This window comes from Medicago sativa, chromosome 4, assembly GCF_051527215.1.
Source record: "Medicago sativa cultivar Bolivia chromosome 4, Bolivia_mono, whole genome shotgun sequence".
NCBI classification, from domain to species: Eukaryota; Viridiplantae; Streptophyta; class Magnoliopsida; order Fabales; family Fabaceae; genus Medicago; species Medicago sativa.
In genome coordinates, this window is record NC_140752.1 from 25,831,397 (window position 1) to 25,844,558 (window position 13,162).

The following is a 13,162-nucleotide window of genomic DNA, read 5'->3' on the forward strand; positions in this document are numbered from 1 at the left end:
GGTATCTTTTCTGTGCTGGGCTTAGGTGGCCTTTTATAGGCCACCAAGTGGCTCCTGGACCAATAGCCTGTTGACATGTGGCGTGGCTTGATGACCTGGACAAGGAGGGACCTCTCTGCAAATGACTAAAAATAATGGACTAGACTGCAAAAATTGAAAAGGACTTAATTGTAAATTTAAAAAAAAATTAAAGGACTGAAAGAAAAAAAAAAGGACCCAAAATGCAAACAAAAAAAGACCCTAAGGACTAAGATGCAATTATTAAAGCTAAAAAAAGAAAAGTAACAAAAGGACTAATATGCAAATTTTAGGAATTAGAGGACTAAAGTGCAAAAAATGAAAATAAAAAATAAAATTGAATTAAAAATTGGTGAAATTGACTAAACGTAAAGTGAAACGATTAAAATTGACAAAACGGACTAAAATGAACCAACTACCTAAATGAGGTACTTTAAAGTAAACTCTCTCTGCCGAAATTTCGTGTGAAATGACCAAAATGCCCCTGGGGCTAAAACGACTAAAAAATGACTCAGATGCAAATCTTGAAATGGATTTTTAACAGGGAATTGAAACAAGAACTTATACAAGCAAAATTAAAAGACTCAGAGACAATTTTAAGAAATTAGACAGAGCTTTAACACTTGAAAAGACTAAAATGCCCCTAGGGGATAAACTGACTCAAAATGACTTCAAATGCAATTTTTTGAAATGGGTTTTGACATAGAATTGAAATGAAGACTTATTCAAACTATTTGAAAAGACTCAAACAAATTTTTTTTAAAAGACTGAAAGAAAATTTAACATAGGAAATGACTAAAATACCCTTCTTTGTGAATTTTGCAAGTAATATTGAAATAAAGTGTAGAGAAAGATGTAATTGGTCAGAGACAGTTCAAATGACTAAAAATGCAAGAAAAGGAGAATGGAGCTAGTATTTTTAGGTCCAAAATTAGGGTATAACACATACCAATAATATTCAACGAATATATTTCTTTTAAACATTAAGCAAATCTACCAATGATTCAGTAGTAAAAATATGAGTCACATAGCAATTTCTTATCATTGTAATGTTAATTAAGAAACAAAAAGTTATTTCTGTCAAATATTTGGGTTGTGTAATTTAAATTTGCATCATGATGGAATCAACTTCTTCTCCCTTTTAGTTGATCTAGCATCAAACACATGTTGCAACACTGAAAGCTTTTCTAAATTTTCCAACACATCCCTCATTGAAGGACGATTTGCTGGAAAAAATTCTATGCACTGCAAAGCAAGTCGAGTTATTGCAACACCATCTTCAGCATAATAAAGCCAGTCTTCTTGCAGATGTTTGTGAACAAGAGAACAATTTGGTTTATACTCCTTCTTAGCCCAAATGTGTACTAGATTATCCATGTTTAAGCTTGTATCTTCTGTGTTTCCAATGTCTGAAGTTCTTTTGGTTACTAGTTCAAGCAAAATAATGCCAAATGAAAAAACTTCACAGCTTCTATCCCATTCACCACCTGCCATTAAGGGAAAATATTATTGTTGTGTATTATAAATATGTGCATTGACTTCAAAGTTACGTAGTACATATATTTCAGATTGAAAGTGTGTCTGGTCTTCAACCTCGACACAAAACTGACACATATGATTACATTTAATTATTAACTTATTAGAAAATTATTAGTGGTATCAACATGTTAGCGTCATTGTAGTCGGTGATATCTACTATTTTAAGTTTTGATTTCCCAAATCCATGATAAGAGACATCCGATCTCTATCTAACCGTGAAAATGGACAATGACATTAGTAAGTTTCTAGGGAATCCAAAAAATATTTTCACCTATAAATTGATCTCAGATTCTACCGAACGATTCATCCTTAGATGAAACTCGTTAACCATTTAAGTTCACTTGGTTGGCGGTCTTTATAATTTAATAAAAGATCATGTAACGTTTTAGAATATTATAGCTGCATAACAATTTGAAATAAAATATGTTTAATGTATTTAATAAAATTACCTCTTAGAGAAAAATAAGGATCAATGTAGCTAGTTGACATTGTTAATTGTTCCTTGAGCAATTTCACTTCACTAATCAATAGCAAATCAAATAATTTTGGCTTGTATTCCTGCAAAATAGGTTGTATTTTTTTAATTTTTTTTTTTTTGGTGCACAAAATAGGTTGTATTTAATAAGTAAAGATGATACACGCATATGTCTATAAACATTAATAACAAGATAAGTCAATGGCAAAGAAATTTATCTCTATCTTGTGGATCTAATCATTCATCCTTGTTCGAAAATATTATCATACATCAAGTATAGCATGTGCTACTGGAATTAAAATACTAATTTTTAAAAGAAAAAAAAAAAGAGGGTTACTGCTATGATAGTGTGCTATGCTAACCTTATCAAGAAGTATATGAGATGCACTGATATTCAACACCATGTTTTGTTTCTCTTGATCATGAATGAATTTCAAGAGCATAGCAAGTTCATGAATTACATTTATTCTCTGAAGCCAATTTAAGCCATCTGTCTCAGAAGAAAAAAAAAAAAATCACATCATAAATATAAAAAATAAACCATATATCATTGTTTTCAAACACACCATTAACAATTTAAGTACCAAAACATAATTTATTGAAATTATTCCACAATTAGGCTCTTGAAAATATCTCATGTACAATAAGAAAAATTCATGTTGAACACAGATAAAAGCATTACCTTTCTTGATTACATTGTCCAAGGTATCAAGTGGATTAATATCATAAACAATCCCTTTTATATCTCTCTCCCAAGTATAACCAATCAAATTAACTAGATTGGGACAACCTTTCAAATTTGGATTTGTCCAAAACTTTACTTCCTCCTAGTAAACAGAATCAAATTAGAGTAGAAATGAAGAAGAAAAAAAATTATAAAGTCAAAGACAGAAATTAGAGAGAAGAACTTACTTTGATAATCAAATACTCATCATTATATTTGGAATTTATGTGCTTCATATTTTCATCATCCAATATTTTCACCAATACATGTTGACCTTGAAAGTTTCCTCTAAACAATCTTCCAAACTGTGTCAACCCAATGAGATTGTTTTGATTGAAATTGTTTGTACATTCTTGCAAGTTTTGAGATGAAAGAACAAGGTTTGTTGGGTCCATATTTTGCAAAAGGTGTAACAAATGAATACGTGGGACCTCATTTATATCTTGAGAATTTTTATTTTTTTAGTCAACCTTGAGAAATTTTCTTTTTGACTAAATCATTAAAACTTTATATATTTTATTTTTGACTCAATCTTGAAATCTTTTTATTTATTTTGCTATACTTTGTATGTTATTTATTTATTTATTTACCATTTGGTTCAATCAATTGAATAATTAAATAATGTTATAAATATCTTTTTTTTTTGAGATTGTGTTATAAATATCTTATCATATTAACTTTTGGTTTGATTTTAAAATATTGGTTGAAGATCAACACTTTCGTGAATTATTCTAATTGTCGGTATCAACGTTTGTGTCATGTAATGTGACAAATTCATTGTTTAGTTGCCATTGACTTTTGAAGGTGAACACATACTTTTGCTTAAATTATTTTCCATAAAAAAATAACTGAATGTCATATATCCTTTTCTTTACACAATTAGTCCATGCCAATGGATGCATATAAAATTGAATTGGAAATTGAACAAAGTAAATTTAGTAATAGTTACACAATTTTCAAACAAATTTCATATTCCAACACTTTTCTTTTTTTTTTTCTTTTCTTAATATCCATGATTTTTATAAATTATTCCTATATTAAGAGACGGAGGGAGTATAATACTATATAAAGTTAGTCAAATTCATTGACCACATAAAACTAAATATGATATGATTGTCAAAATACTTAGTGACTAAATATTTATCCTAGAAAATATTTTTGTTTTCATCTCAAGTAACTGACTATAATGATCATCTAGTCATTCATCAATTTGAATAACGAAACAGATTGAATAAGATCTGGTAAATTGACATGAGGCTAATGGACGTTGTGTTGAAATACCATTTTCTCATTTCTTGCATTCTAAGAAAAACTGCAACATGTTCCTTCACCAGCAGCTACTACAATAAACACTAAAGAAAAACCTTGAGGGGCTGCACACTCCCATTCTCAGCCAATACCACTTGCAGGCCAACTCAAGTGGGTTCAATTCCTTTTCATTCAAATAATAATTAAGGAAGAAAAAGTCATTTTATTATAAAAAAAAATGTTGATCTAGCATCAAACACATGTTGTAAAATTAAAGATTTTCTAGATTTTGCAACAGATCAACCTCATTGAAGCACAATTTTCTTGAAATTTTTTATGCATTGCAAAGCCAATAGTGCTATGAGCAAGAAAACAATTTGACTTGAACTCCTTGACCCAAATCTGTTTTCAATTTCTCAAAAAAGTTTAAGCTTGTATCTGACAAAAAAAATCAAAAGTGATACATAACCACTATGTTCCTCTTCCTGCTGTCACTTTTTGACTGCAAGGGTTCCATTTTTGTGCATTGAAATTGTGGTTCTTAATACTTATACAGTACTTTGAACGATCATGATTTAATAAGAAATATTGTACTATAAAGTCTTATAGTTTTATAATAAATCGAAAGAAAATATTTTAAAGGTATTTAGAAAAAGAAGGATCAATGAAACTAGTTGACATTGTTTCCTGTTCCACTTCGCTTAGGAACAACAACAAATTAAATCAAGTAATTTTGGCTTATCCTGCAAACAATTTTTTTTGTTAAAGTTGAATGGCATTAATAAATAGAATAGAAAATTAAAAACTGCAGCTAAAAAAAAAAAAAAAAAAGGAAACATCAATTTGGCATAGAAGTATTCAACACATTATTTTGATATATTACTGACGACTATGGCTGTCACCATCTTCATGAGCTGAAAAACATGCTTATATGATCATATTTCTTTTCTTTTTGTGAAGACTTATGATTTCATCAAACGTCAAAATATTCTCATGTACTTAAATGGTGGTATTGGGCCAAAACCGGTGACTTGGCTGGTGTAGTAAACCCAAAAGAAATACGATGATGGTTGCTTAACTGGCGCTTCAAAAAAAATTATTTCGCTGAAAAAAATCGATAAGGAATTACATTCCGATAAAAAATTACACACAGATATAACTGATTGGCAGTTACGACGAAACCACCATGGCCTCTCCTTCATCCTCCACAAAACCTTTCAATATTCCATGGTCCTGTCTTATAGATGACGAACCTCAACCAGCCAAATCCACTTCTTCATCTCCAAAACCTAAACCGCCTCTGTCAACCCAGCAAAAAACTTTTGCGCAGGCGCTCAACAATGTTTGCGACATCCCTCTTAGGGTGTGTTTGGGAAGAGGGTTTAGGAGGGGAAGGGAGGGGAGGGCTCACTTTTATTTTTTAAATTACGAACAATGTAAAATGTATTTTTAAGATAAATTAAGTGTTTTTGAAGTATTATATGATCATTTATCATGTTGTTAATTCAATTTTTTAAAAATCATTTTATAATGTCTTTAAATTAAAAAAGAAATGTAAGCCCTCCCCTCCCTTCCCCTCCTAAACCCTCTTCCCAAACACACCCTTAGTCAACTCCCTCAACCTTGTATCAAAGGTGACAGGCTTGCAATTGAGATACCAGATGACGAATATGATGCAGGTGTAGCTGCATGCAAGCACAACCTTCAGGGTAGGGTCCTCTGGCCAAAGGGTTCTTCTCCTCTCTCTATAGACAGCTTGAGATCCAAGCTTGCTGTTTTGTGGAAATCACTTGGTAGATGGGGAGTAACATCATTAGGTAAAGGTTTCTATGAGTTTACCTTTACCTCTTTGGAAGATTTGAGAAGGGTGAGGTCAATCGGTTCGTGGAACCTGAACCCTGGCTTTCTAAAGTTGTTTGCATGGTCTGCTGACTTCCGCCCTAGCTTGCAACAACAGTCATCAGCCCAGGTATGGATCAAAATTTATGGATTGTCTCAAGAGTATTGGAGACAGAAAATTATCTTTGCTATTGTTGGAGCTGTAGGCAGTCCCATTTGTACTGATTCTATTACCAACAAGCCCATGATTGAGAGATCTTTCGGTCACTATGTTAGGGTTTTAGTTGACCTAAACCTAACTCAGAAACTTAGAGATCGAATTCTGGTTGAGAGGAAAGGGTATGCTTTCTTTGTAGATGTTGAATATGAAAACCTTCCTGACTATTGCACCTTTTGCAAGTGTACTGGCCACTATCTTGAGATTTGCAACATAAACAAAGATTTGAAGAAGGATTCACAAGCTAAAGAGCAGCCTGCTGGTAGAAATAAGAATACTAAGACATATGTACCAAAGCAGAAAAAACCAGAACATGTTGTTTTGGATGCTTCAACTCCCCCTAGAAATGAAAAAGATGTTCAGCTTGAAAATGAAGTTAATGAGGCTTTACTGAACAATATTGTGGATAACCCTGTTCAGGAGGGTATGTCCCATGATGGTGCAATTGTGAGAAATGACGATGAACAAAGTTCTGATGGCTCAGAATTTGTTGATGCTACACAAACAAATGCTTCTGAAGAGTTTGCACGCAATGATGATGATGGTACTGATGAGATTCAAGATGAAGTGGTGCAAAATGATATCAACTTTTTAAAGAATTCATGGGCAAATATGATAGAAACAGATGATAATGAGGCTGAATCACCAACAGCTGCTAATGCCAATGTTCCACATCAAGATGGAAGCAGCAATGTCCAAACATCTCCAAAAGATCAACTCACTGATGAACAAGGATTTACCCTTGTGACTACCAGAGCAACTAAGATGGCGCAGAAAGCAAAAGTGGCATCTTCAAGCAGACACAATACCAGATCAAAGGTTGGAACTTCCAAACCTTTAAGATGAAGTGTGTATTTTGGAACATAAGGGGTTTAGCTAACAACCCGTCAAGGTTAGCACTAAAGAAACTTATTAATAGTTATAAACCTGATTTATGCTTCATTGCTGAGCCATGGATGGAAGTATCAAAGCTATCTGCTAGATGGCTCAGTAGACTTAACCTCAAAATTTTTTGTGTCAATATCAGAGACAACCTTCAACCTAACCTTTGGTGTCTTTGCTCTACTAACTTGAACCCCTCCCTCATTTTTGTTGATGACCAACATATCTCTCTGAAAGTGGAAGTTGATGATAAAACCTTTGGCATTTCTGCCATCTATGCCTCTACATGTTACATCAAAAGAAGAAACCTTTGGTCAGCCATCTCAAACACTCAAAACCTAAATCCCATCCCCTGGTGTTATATAGGTGATTTTAACACAATTATTGGTGCTCATGAACAAAGAAGTAGATTTACCCCTACTAGAATCCCTATTGAAGACTTCCAGAACTGGACCAATACCTGTAACCTTATCCACTTACCAACTAGAGGAGCCTCTCTGACCTGGACAAATGGTAGAAAAGGAAGAAACAATACACAAAAGAGACTTGACAGAGCTGTTTGTAAGTATGATTTTATTAACAACTGTTGTAGTGTCTCAGTCTCAACTCTCACAAAGCTTAGATCAGACCACTTCCCATTATTGTTAGATTTCAAAACTCAAAGCATTCAGTTTGCATCCAGTTTCAAATTCATGAAAATGTGGATCTCTCACCCTGATTGCAGCAAAATAATTGAGCAAGCTTGGAGCAACAATGTTGTGGAACAAAGAAACTCAAATTGTTAAAAGAAAAGCTGAAGGTTTGGAACAAAGAAAGTTTTGGTAACATTCACATGCAAGTCAAAGATGCTACTGCTAAGCTAGATGCAATTCAAGAAGAAATTGATAGAGATGGGCATACTGACATGCTGATGGAACAAGAAAAGCAAGCCCAAATTAATTTAGAGAATGTTTTGAATATGGAGGAGTGCTTCTGGCAGGAAAAAGCAAAAGTTAAATGGCATGCTGAAGGTGACAGAAACACAGCTTACTTCCACAAAATTGCCAAAATCAAAAATACATCTAGCCTCATAACCAACCTTATGAATGGTGATGAATTGCTTACAAATCAAGAAGAAATCTCTGCACACATTGTGAATCACTTTACAAATCTTTTCAGCAGTCAAGAGACAGAAATTGATAACGGCATCATTGAGGATGTCATTCCAAATCTTTTAACAGAAAGACTCAACAACATTCTAATCATGATTCCATCACATGATGAGATTCAAAATGCAGTTTTTTCACTTAACAAGAATAGTGCTCCTAGTCCTGATGGATTTGGAGCAGTTTTCTATCAAACTTTTTGGCCAATAATCAAGCAGGATGTTTTCAAAGCTGTTTTACAATTTTTTACCACTGGTTGGTTATTGCCAAACTTTAATTCAAATTCTCTTATTCTCATTCCTAAGACTAACAATGCAGATTCAGTGAGCCAATTCAGACCAATTGCAGTTGCTAACTTCAAATTCAAGATTATTTCAAAGATATTGGCTGACAGACTAGCTACTATAATGCCAGCAATCACATCTGTTCAACAAAGAGGTTTCATCAAAGGCAGAACAATCAAAGACTGCATCTGCCTTACTTCAGAAGCAATCAACTCCCTGCACAAGAAATCTTTTGGAGGAAACTTGGCGCTAAAGATAGATATAGCTAAAGCATTTGATTCTCTTAGCTGGAGCTTCTTACTTAAAGTCCTCAAAACTTTTGGTTTCCACTCAACTTTTTGCAATTGGATTCATTGTATTCTCAAATCTGCTAAGCTTTCAATCTCATTCAATGGGAAGCAGCATGGTTTCTTTGTTGGAACAAAATGTGTTTAACAATGAACCTTAAAGGGTTTTGATGATAACAAGGTATTAAAAATTGTAAATTGGACTAGCTAATATTTGTTCAAGTGTACAGGACCATAATTATAAAGTTACATCATCATTGGTTCTGAATGAGCAAATAAAGAGCTATGGAAACAACAAAAATTTGAAGCTTGGACGCTCCTGAAGGCAACTTGCTACTGAAGAGAAAAAGCGCTCCTGAAGTCAAGCTGCTCCTGAAGAAATAGCGCTCCTGAAGTAGGCTGCTCCTGAAGAATAGTGCTTCTGAAGACAAGAGGTCCAGAAGCCACATCATCAGAAGCTGCGTCATCAGAAGCTGCAGAAGTCATATCATCAGAAGCTGCATCATCAGAAGCTGCATCATCAGAAGCCATTTCACCAGAAGCTAAATATCAACTGGATTTGCAAAGAATCAAGAATTGAAGAATTATCAATGCAAAAGCTGTCTATTGGATTCGAAAACACAAACAAAGGATTAGTGGAGTTTGCAACGGTCATTTCAAAGGTGTTTGAAGGCGTGTGTTTGCAATTTGGACGAAAGCGTTGACATTGTACTTTGTACGAATTGTACAACCACGTTCTCCACTACTCTGTTTTGTGTCCGCGCTACAGGACAAGAAAACAGCTCCAGAATACGGTTTCGCCTGCATAGATGTTCCTTTGGATAAGGAATGGATTTCAAATTTGTTCTTCATAGGACAACAGCCAAATCAGGCAAAAGATTATTGGTGAAAGATCAAGCTTCAACAACGACTCTTTGGTGTGCTGGCAATTTCACAACGTCTCTCTCACACCTCTATATAAAGGAGTGAAGACCTAGAGAATTGGTAATGCAAGAACGCTGAACGAAAGACTCACAAGATTTTCACAAGTACCAAACCTCTGCTGAAATTGTTCTGCATTCACTTAGAATTTCTGTGTCTCAAAGTCATATCTTAGAAATTCTTAAGTCCATTGAGTCTGTATCTGATTTGTATTGTGAGCACCTCTGATTGTATATCAAGTGTTCAACCTTAAACAATTTTCTGTGTAATTTTGTTTAGTTAGGAAGTCTCTTGCAGTTGTGCTTGAGCAGGAAGTCTCTTGATTGTGTTCTTGAGCAAAGGAAGTCTCTTGCTTGTGTGCTTGAGCATTGGAAGTCTCTTGCTTGTGTGCTTGAGCATTTGTAATCAGATATTACTCATAGTGAAATCTCCTTGGAAGTGCAAGGGGGACTGGACTACTTCCGGATTGTGGAAGGAACCAGTATAATTGCTTTGTGTCGTTCTTCTTCTCTCTCTCTGTTTTATTCCGCTGCATTTAGATTCTGATTATCACTTCAGAAGCTGTCTCGCTTAGCTTCTGATCAGTGTGTTCAGTTTTTTTAGGAGAAACGAAGAATTTTTCTAAAACATAATTCAACCCCCCTTCTTGTGTTTTTTCTCACCTTCAATTGGTATCTAGAGCCTTGGTCTGTTGTGTATCACTTAACCGTGCAACAGTCAAAGATCTGAGAAAAACATGACTACTCCTCCTCCTGATGGTGATACTAGCTATAAAAATGTCTCACATGATTATAGTGATAGTAAGAAAACCAGTGTTGGAAAAGTTCCAAAGTTCAATGGAGATGCTGAAGAGTTCTCTTGGTGGAAGACCAATTTTTACAGTTACATCATGAGCCTAGATGAAGAATTGTGGGATATTCTGGAAGACGGCGTTGGTGGTTTAGTCCTTGATGAAGAAGGAGCTGCTGTGGATAGAAAGAAACATACTCCAGAACTGAGGAAACTCTACAAGAAGCATCATATTATCAGAGGAGCTCTTGTCACGGCCATACCCAAAGCGGAATACATGAAGATGAGTGACAAATCCACTGCTAAAGCTATGTTTGCTTCTCTCTGTTCAAATTATGAAGGGAGCAAGAAGGTCAAAGAAGCAAAGGTTCTCCTGCTTGTACATCAGTATGAGTTATTCAAGATGAAGGATGATGAAACTATTGAGGAGATGTACTCAAGGTTTCAAACTTTAGTTTCTGGGCTACAGATTCTAAAGAAGAGCTATGTTGCTTCTGATCATATAAGCAAGATACTCAGAAGCTTACCTGCTAGATGGAGACCAAAGGTGACTGCCATTGAGGAAGCTAAAGATTTAAACACTTTAAGTGTCGAAGATCTTGTTAGTTCTCTCAAAGTTCATGAGTTAAGTCTTAATGAACATGAGTCTACTAAGAAGAGTAAATCAATAGCTCTTCCATCCAAAGGCAAGTCATCAAAAGCTCTCAAAGTGGTTGAATCTGAAGAGGAAGAACAGTCAAGTTCAGGTTCTGAACCAGATGCTGCTGAAATGGCCATGCTCTCAAACAGACTTCAATATCTGGCCAAGAAGAACAGAAAGTTTCTCTCCAGAAGGGGTAACTCCAGAAGCTCAAAGAAAGAAGATCAGAAGGGATGCTTCAACTGTAAGAAGCCTGGACACTTCATTGCTGAATGCCCTGATCTTCAAAGAGAAAAGTCAAAGGACAAGTCAAAGAGGTCTACATTCAAACCAAGCAAACTCAAGAAGCAGATTAAGCAGAGTTTAATGGCAACCTGGGATGATTTGGGTAGTGAATCTGGATCTGATAAAGAGGAAGCTGATGAAGATGCAAAGGTAGCTGTTGGGTTGGTAGCAACAGCAACTTCAGAAGCTGGATCAGATTCAGACTCAGAAGATGAAAACGAGGTATATTCCAAAATTCCCAGAGATGAACTTGTTGAGTCACTTAAAGAACTTCTTACACATTTTGAAGTAAGAACCAATGAGTTGAAGGATTTAAAAGAAAAATATGCTGATTTGGTACAACAGCAAAAATCAACTCTATTGGATCTGAAAGCTTCTGAACAAGGACTTAGGGGCTTTGATTTCATGTGTAAAACATATGAAGATCAGCTCAGGTTCTTATGTCAGAAGCTACAAGAAAAGTGTAATGAAAAACCTTTAAGTAATCATGAAATTGCTCTTGAAGATTTCATTATATCTGGCATTGACAGAAGCAGAGTAGCTTCTATGATTTATAGCATTTACAAGAACAATGGCAGAGGAATTGGTTTTCCAGAAGCGAAACTTGATAAAACCAATCTAAAGTCTTGTTGTGAATGCATCAAGGAAGGTCTGAAAACATTCTTTGTACCAGAAGGGGCTGAATTGGAAACTGTTGTTCAATCAGAACCTGAAGCTTCTAGTTCTAAGGCTAAGATTACTTCAAAGCCAAAGAACTCTAAGTCAAAGGCTATGATCAAATCTGATTCCAAGACTTCAAAGGTTAGGATCCTGAAAAGATCAGAACCTATTCCTCAGAGTCTGGTGAAACCAAAATCTGGGGTTCTGAAGTCTAAGTTTCAGAAGAAGACAGTTACTGCTTCTGAAGTACCAAAACCTAAGGTGATGGTTAATCAGAAGCAACCCAACTCACAGCACAAGGTACAAGAAGTGAAGAGTAAAGCCTTAAGTACTAACCTTCCAGGACCCATAGAACAATGGGTACCTAAATCTAAAAATGTCAATGATGCAGGTATGTCTAAGAGCAGCGCCAAAGCAAAGATCATGGTACCTAGACAGCGGTTGCTCAAGACACATGACAGGAGACAAGTCCATGTTCCTCAGCCTAACAATGAAAGAGGGAGGAAATGTGAAATTTGGAGGCAACCAGTCAGGCAAGATCATAGGTACAGGAACTATTGGTAATTCCTCTACCTCAATTAATAATGTATGGTTGGTAGATGGTCTTGAACATAACCTTTTGAGCATTAGTCAATTTTGTGATAATGGTTATGATGTGCTTTTTGAAAAACCCAACTGTACAGTAATCAACAAGGAAGACAAATCCATTGTGTTCAAGGGAAAGAGAGTTGACAATGTCTATAAAATCAATTTTTCTGAACTGGCTGATCAGAAGGTGATTTGCCTACTATCAGTGAATGATAAGAAATGGATGTGGCACAGAAGGTTGGGACATGCTAACTGGAGGTTAATCTCTAAGCTTAGTAAGTTACAACTTGTGAAAGGGCTACCAGACATTGACTATCATTCAGATGCACTCTGTGGTGCATGTCAGAGAGGGAAAATTGTGAAATCATCTTTTAAGACCAAAGACATTGTTTCAACCTCAAGACCTTTAGAATTACTCCATATTGATTTATTTGGACCAGTGAGTACTGCATCCTTATATGGAAGTAGATATGGATTAGTCATTGTTGATGATTACAGCAGATGGACTTGGGTGAAATTCATAAAGAGTAAAGATGTTGCGTGTGATGTATTCAGTAGCTTCTGCACTCAAATTCAATCTGAAAAAGAATCAAAAATTTTGAAAATCAGAAGTGATCATGG

At 35.1% G+C, this 13,162-nt stretch overlaps 1 protein-coding gene across 1 annotated transcript; it reads right to left on the reverse strand.

Moving 5' to 3' along the window:
* Positions 1-975: 975 nt before the first annotated feature.
* LOC146927280 (cysteine-rich receptor-like protein kinase 24) lies at positions 976-4,159 on the reverse strand. The gene is made up of 5 exons (XM_085708139.1): positions 2,945-4,159; positions 2,715-2,859; positions 2,395-2,522; positions 2,007-2,115; positions 976-1,505 (listed from the first exon to the last, which is right to left on the reverse strand). The coding sequence occupies exons 1-5, from the start codon at positions 3,149-3,151 to the stop codon at positions 1,132-1,134; spliced, it is 963 nt and encodes a 320-aa protein (XP_085564265.1). The 5' UTR covers positions 3,152-4,159; the 3' UTR covers positions 976-1,131.
* Between the last annotated feature and the right edge of the window lie 9,003 nt (positions 4,160-13,162).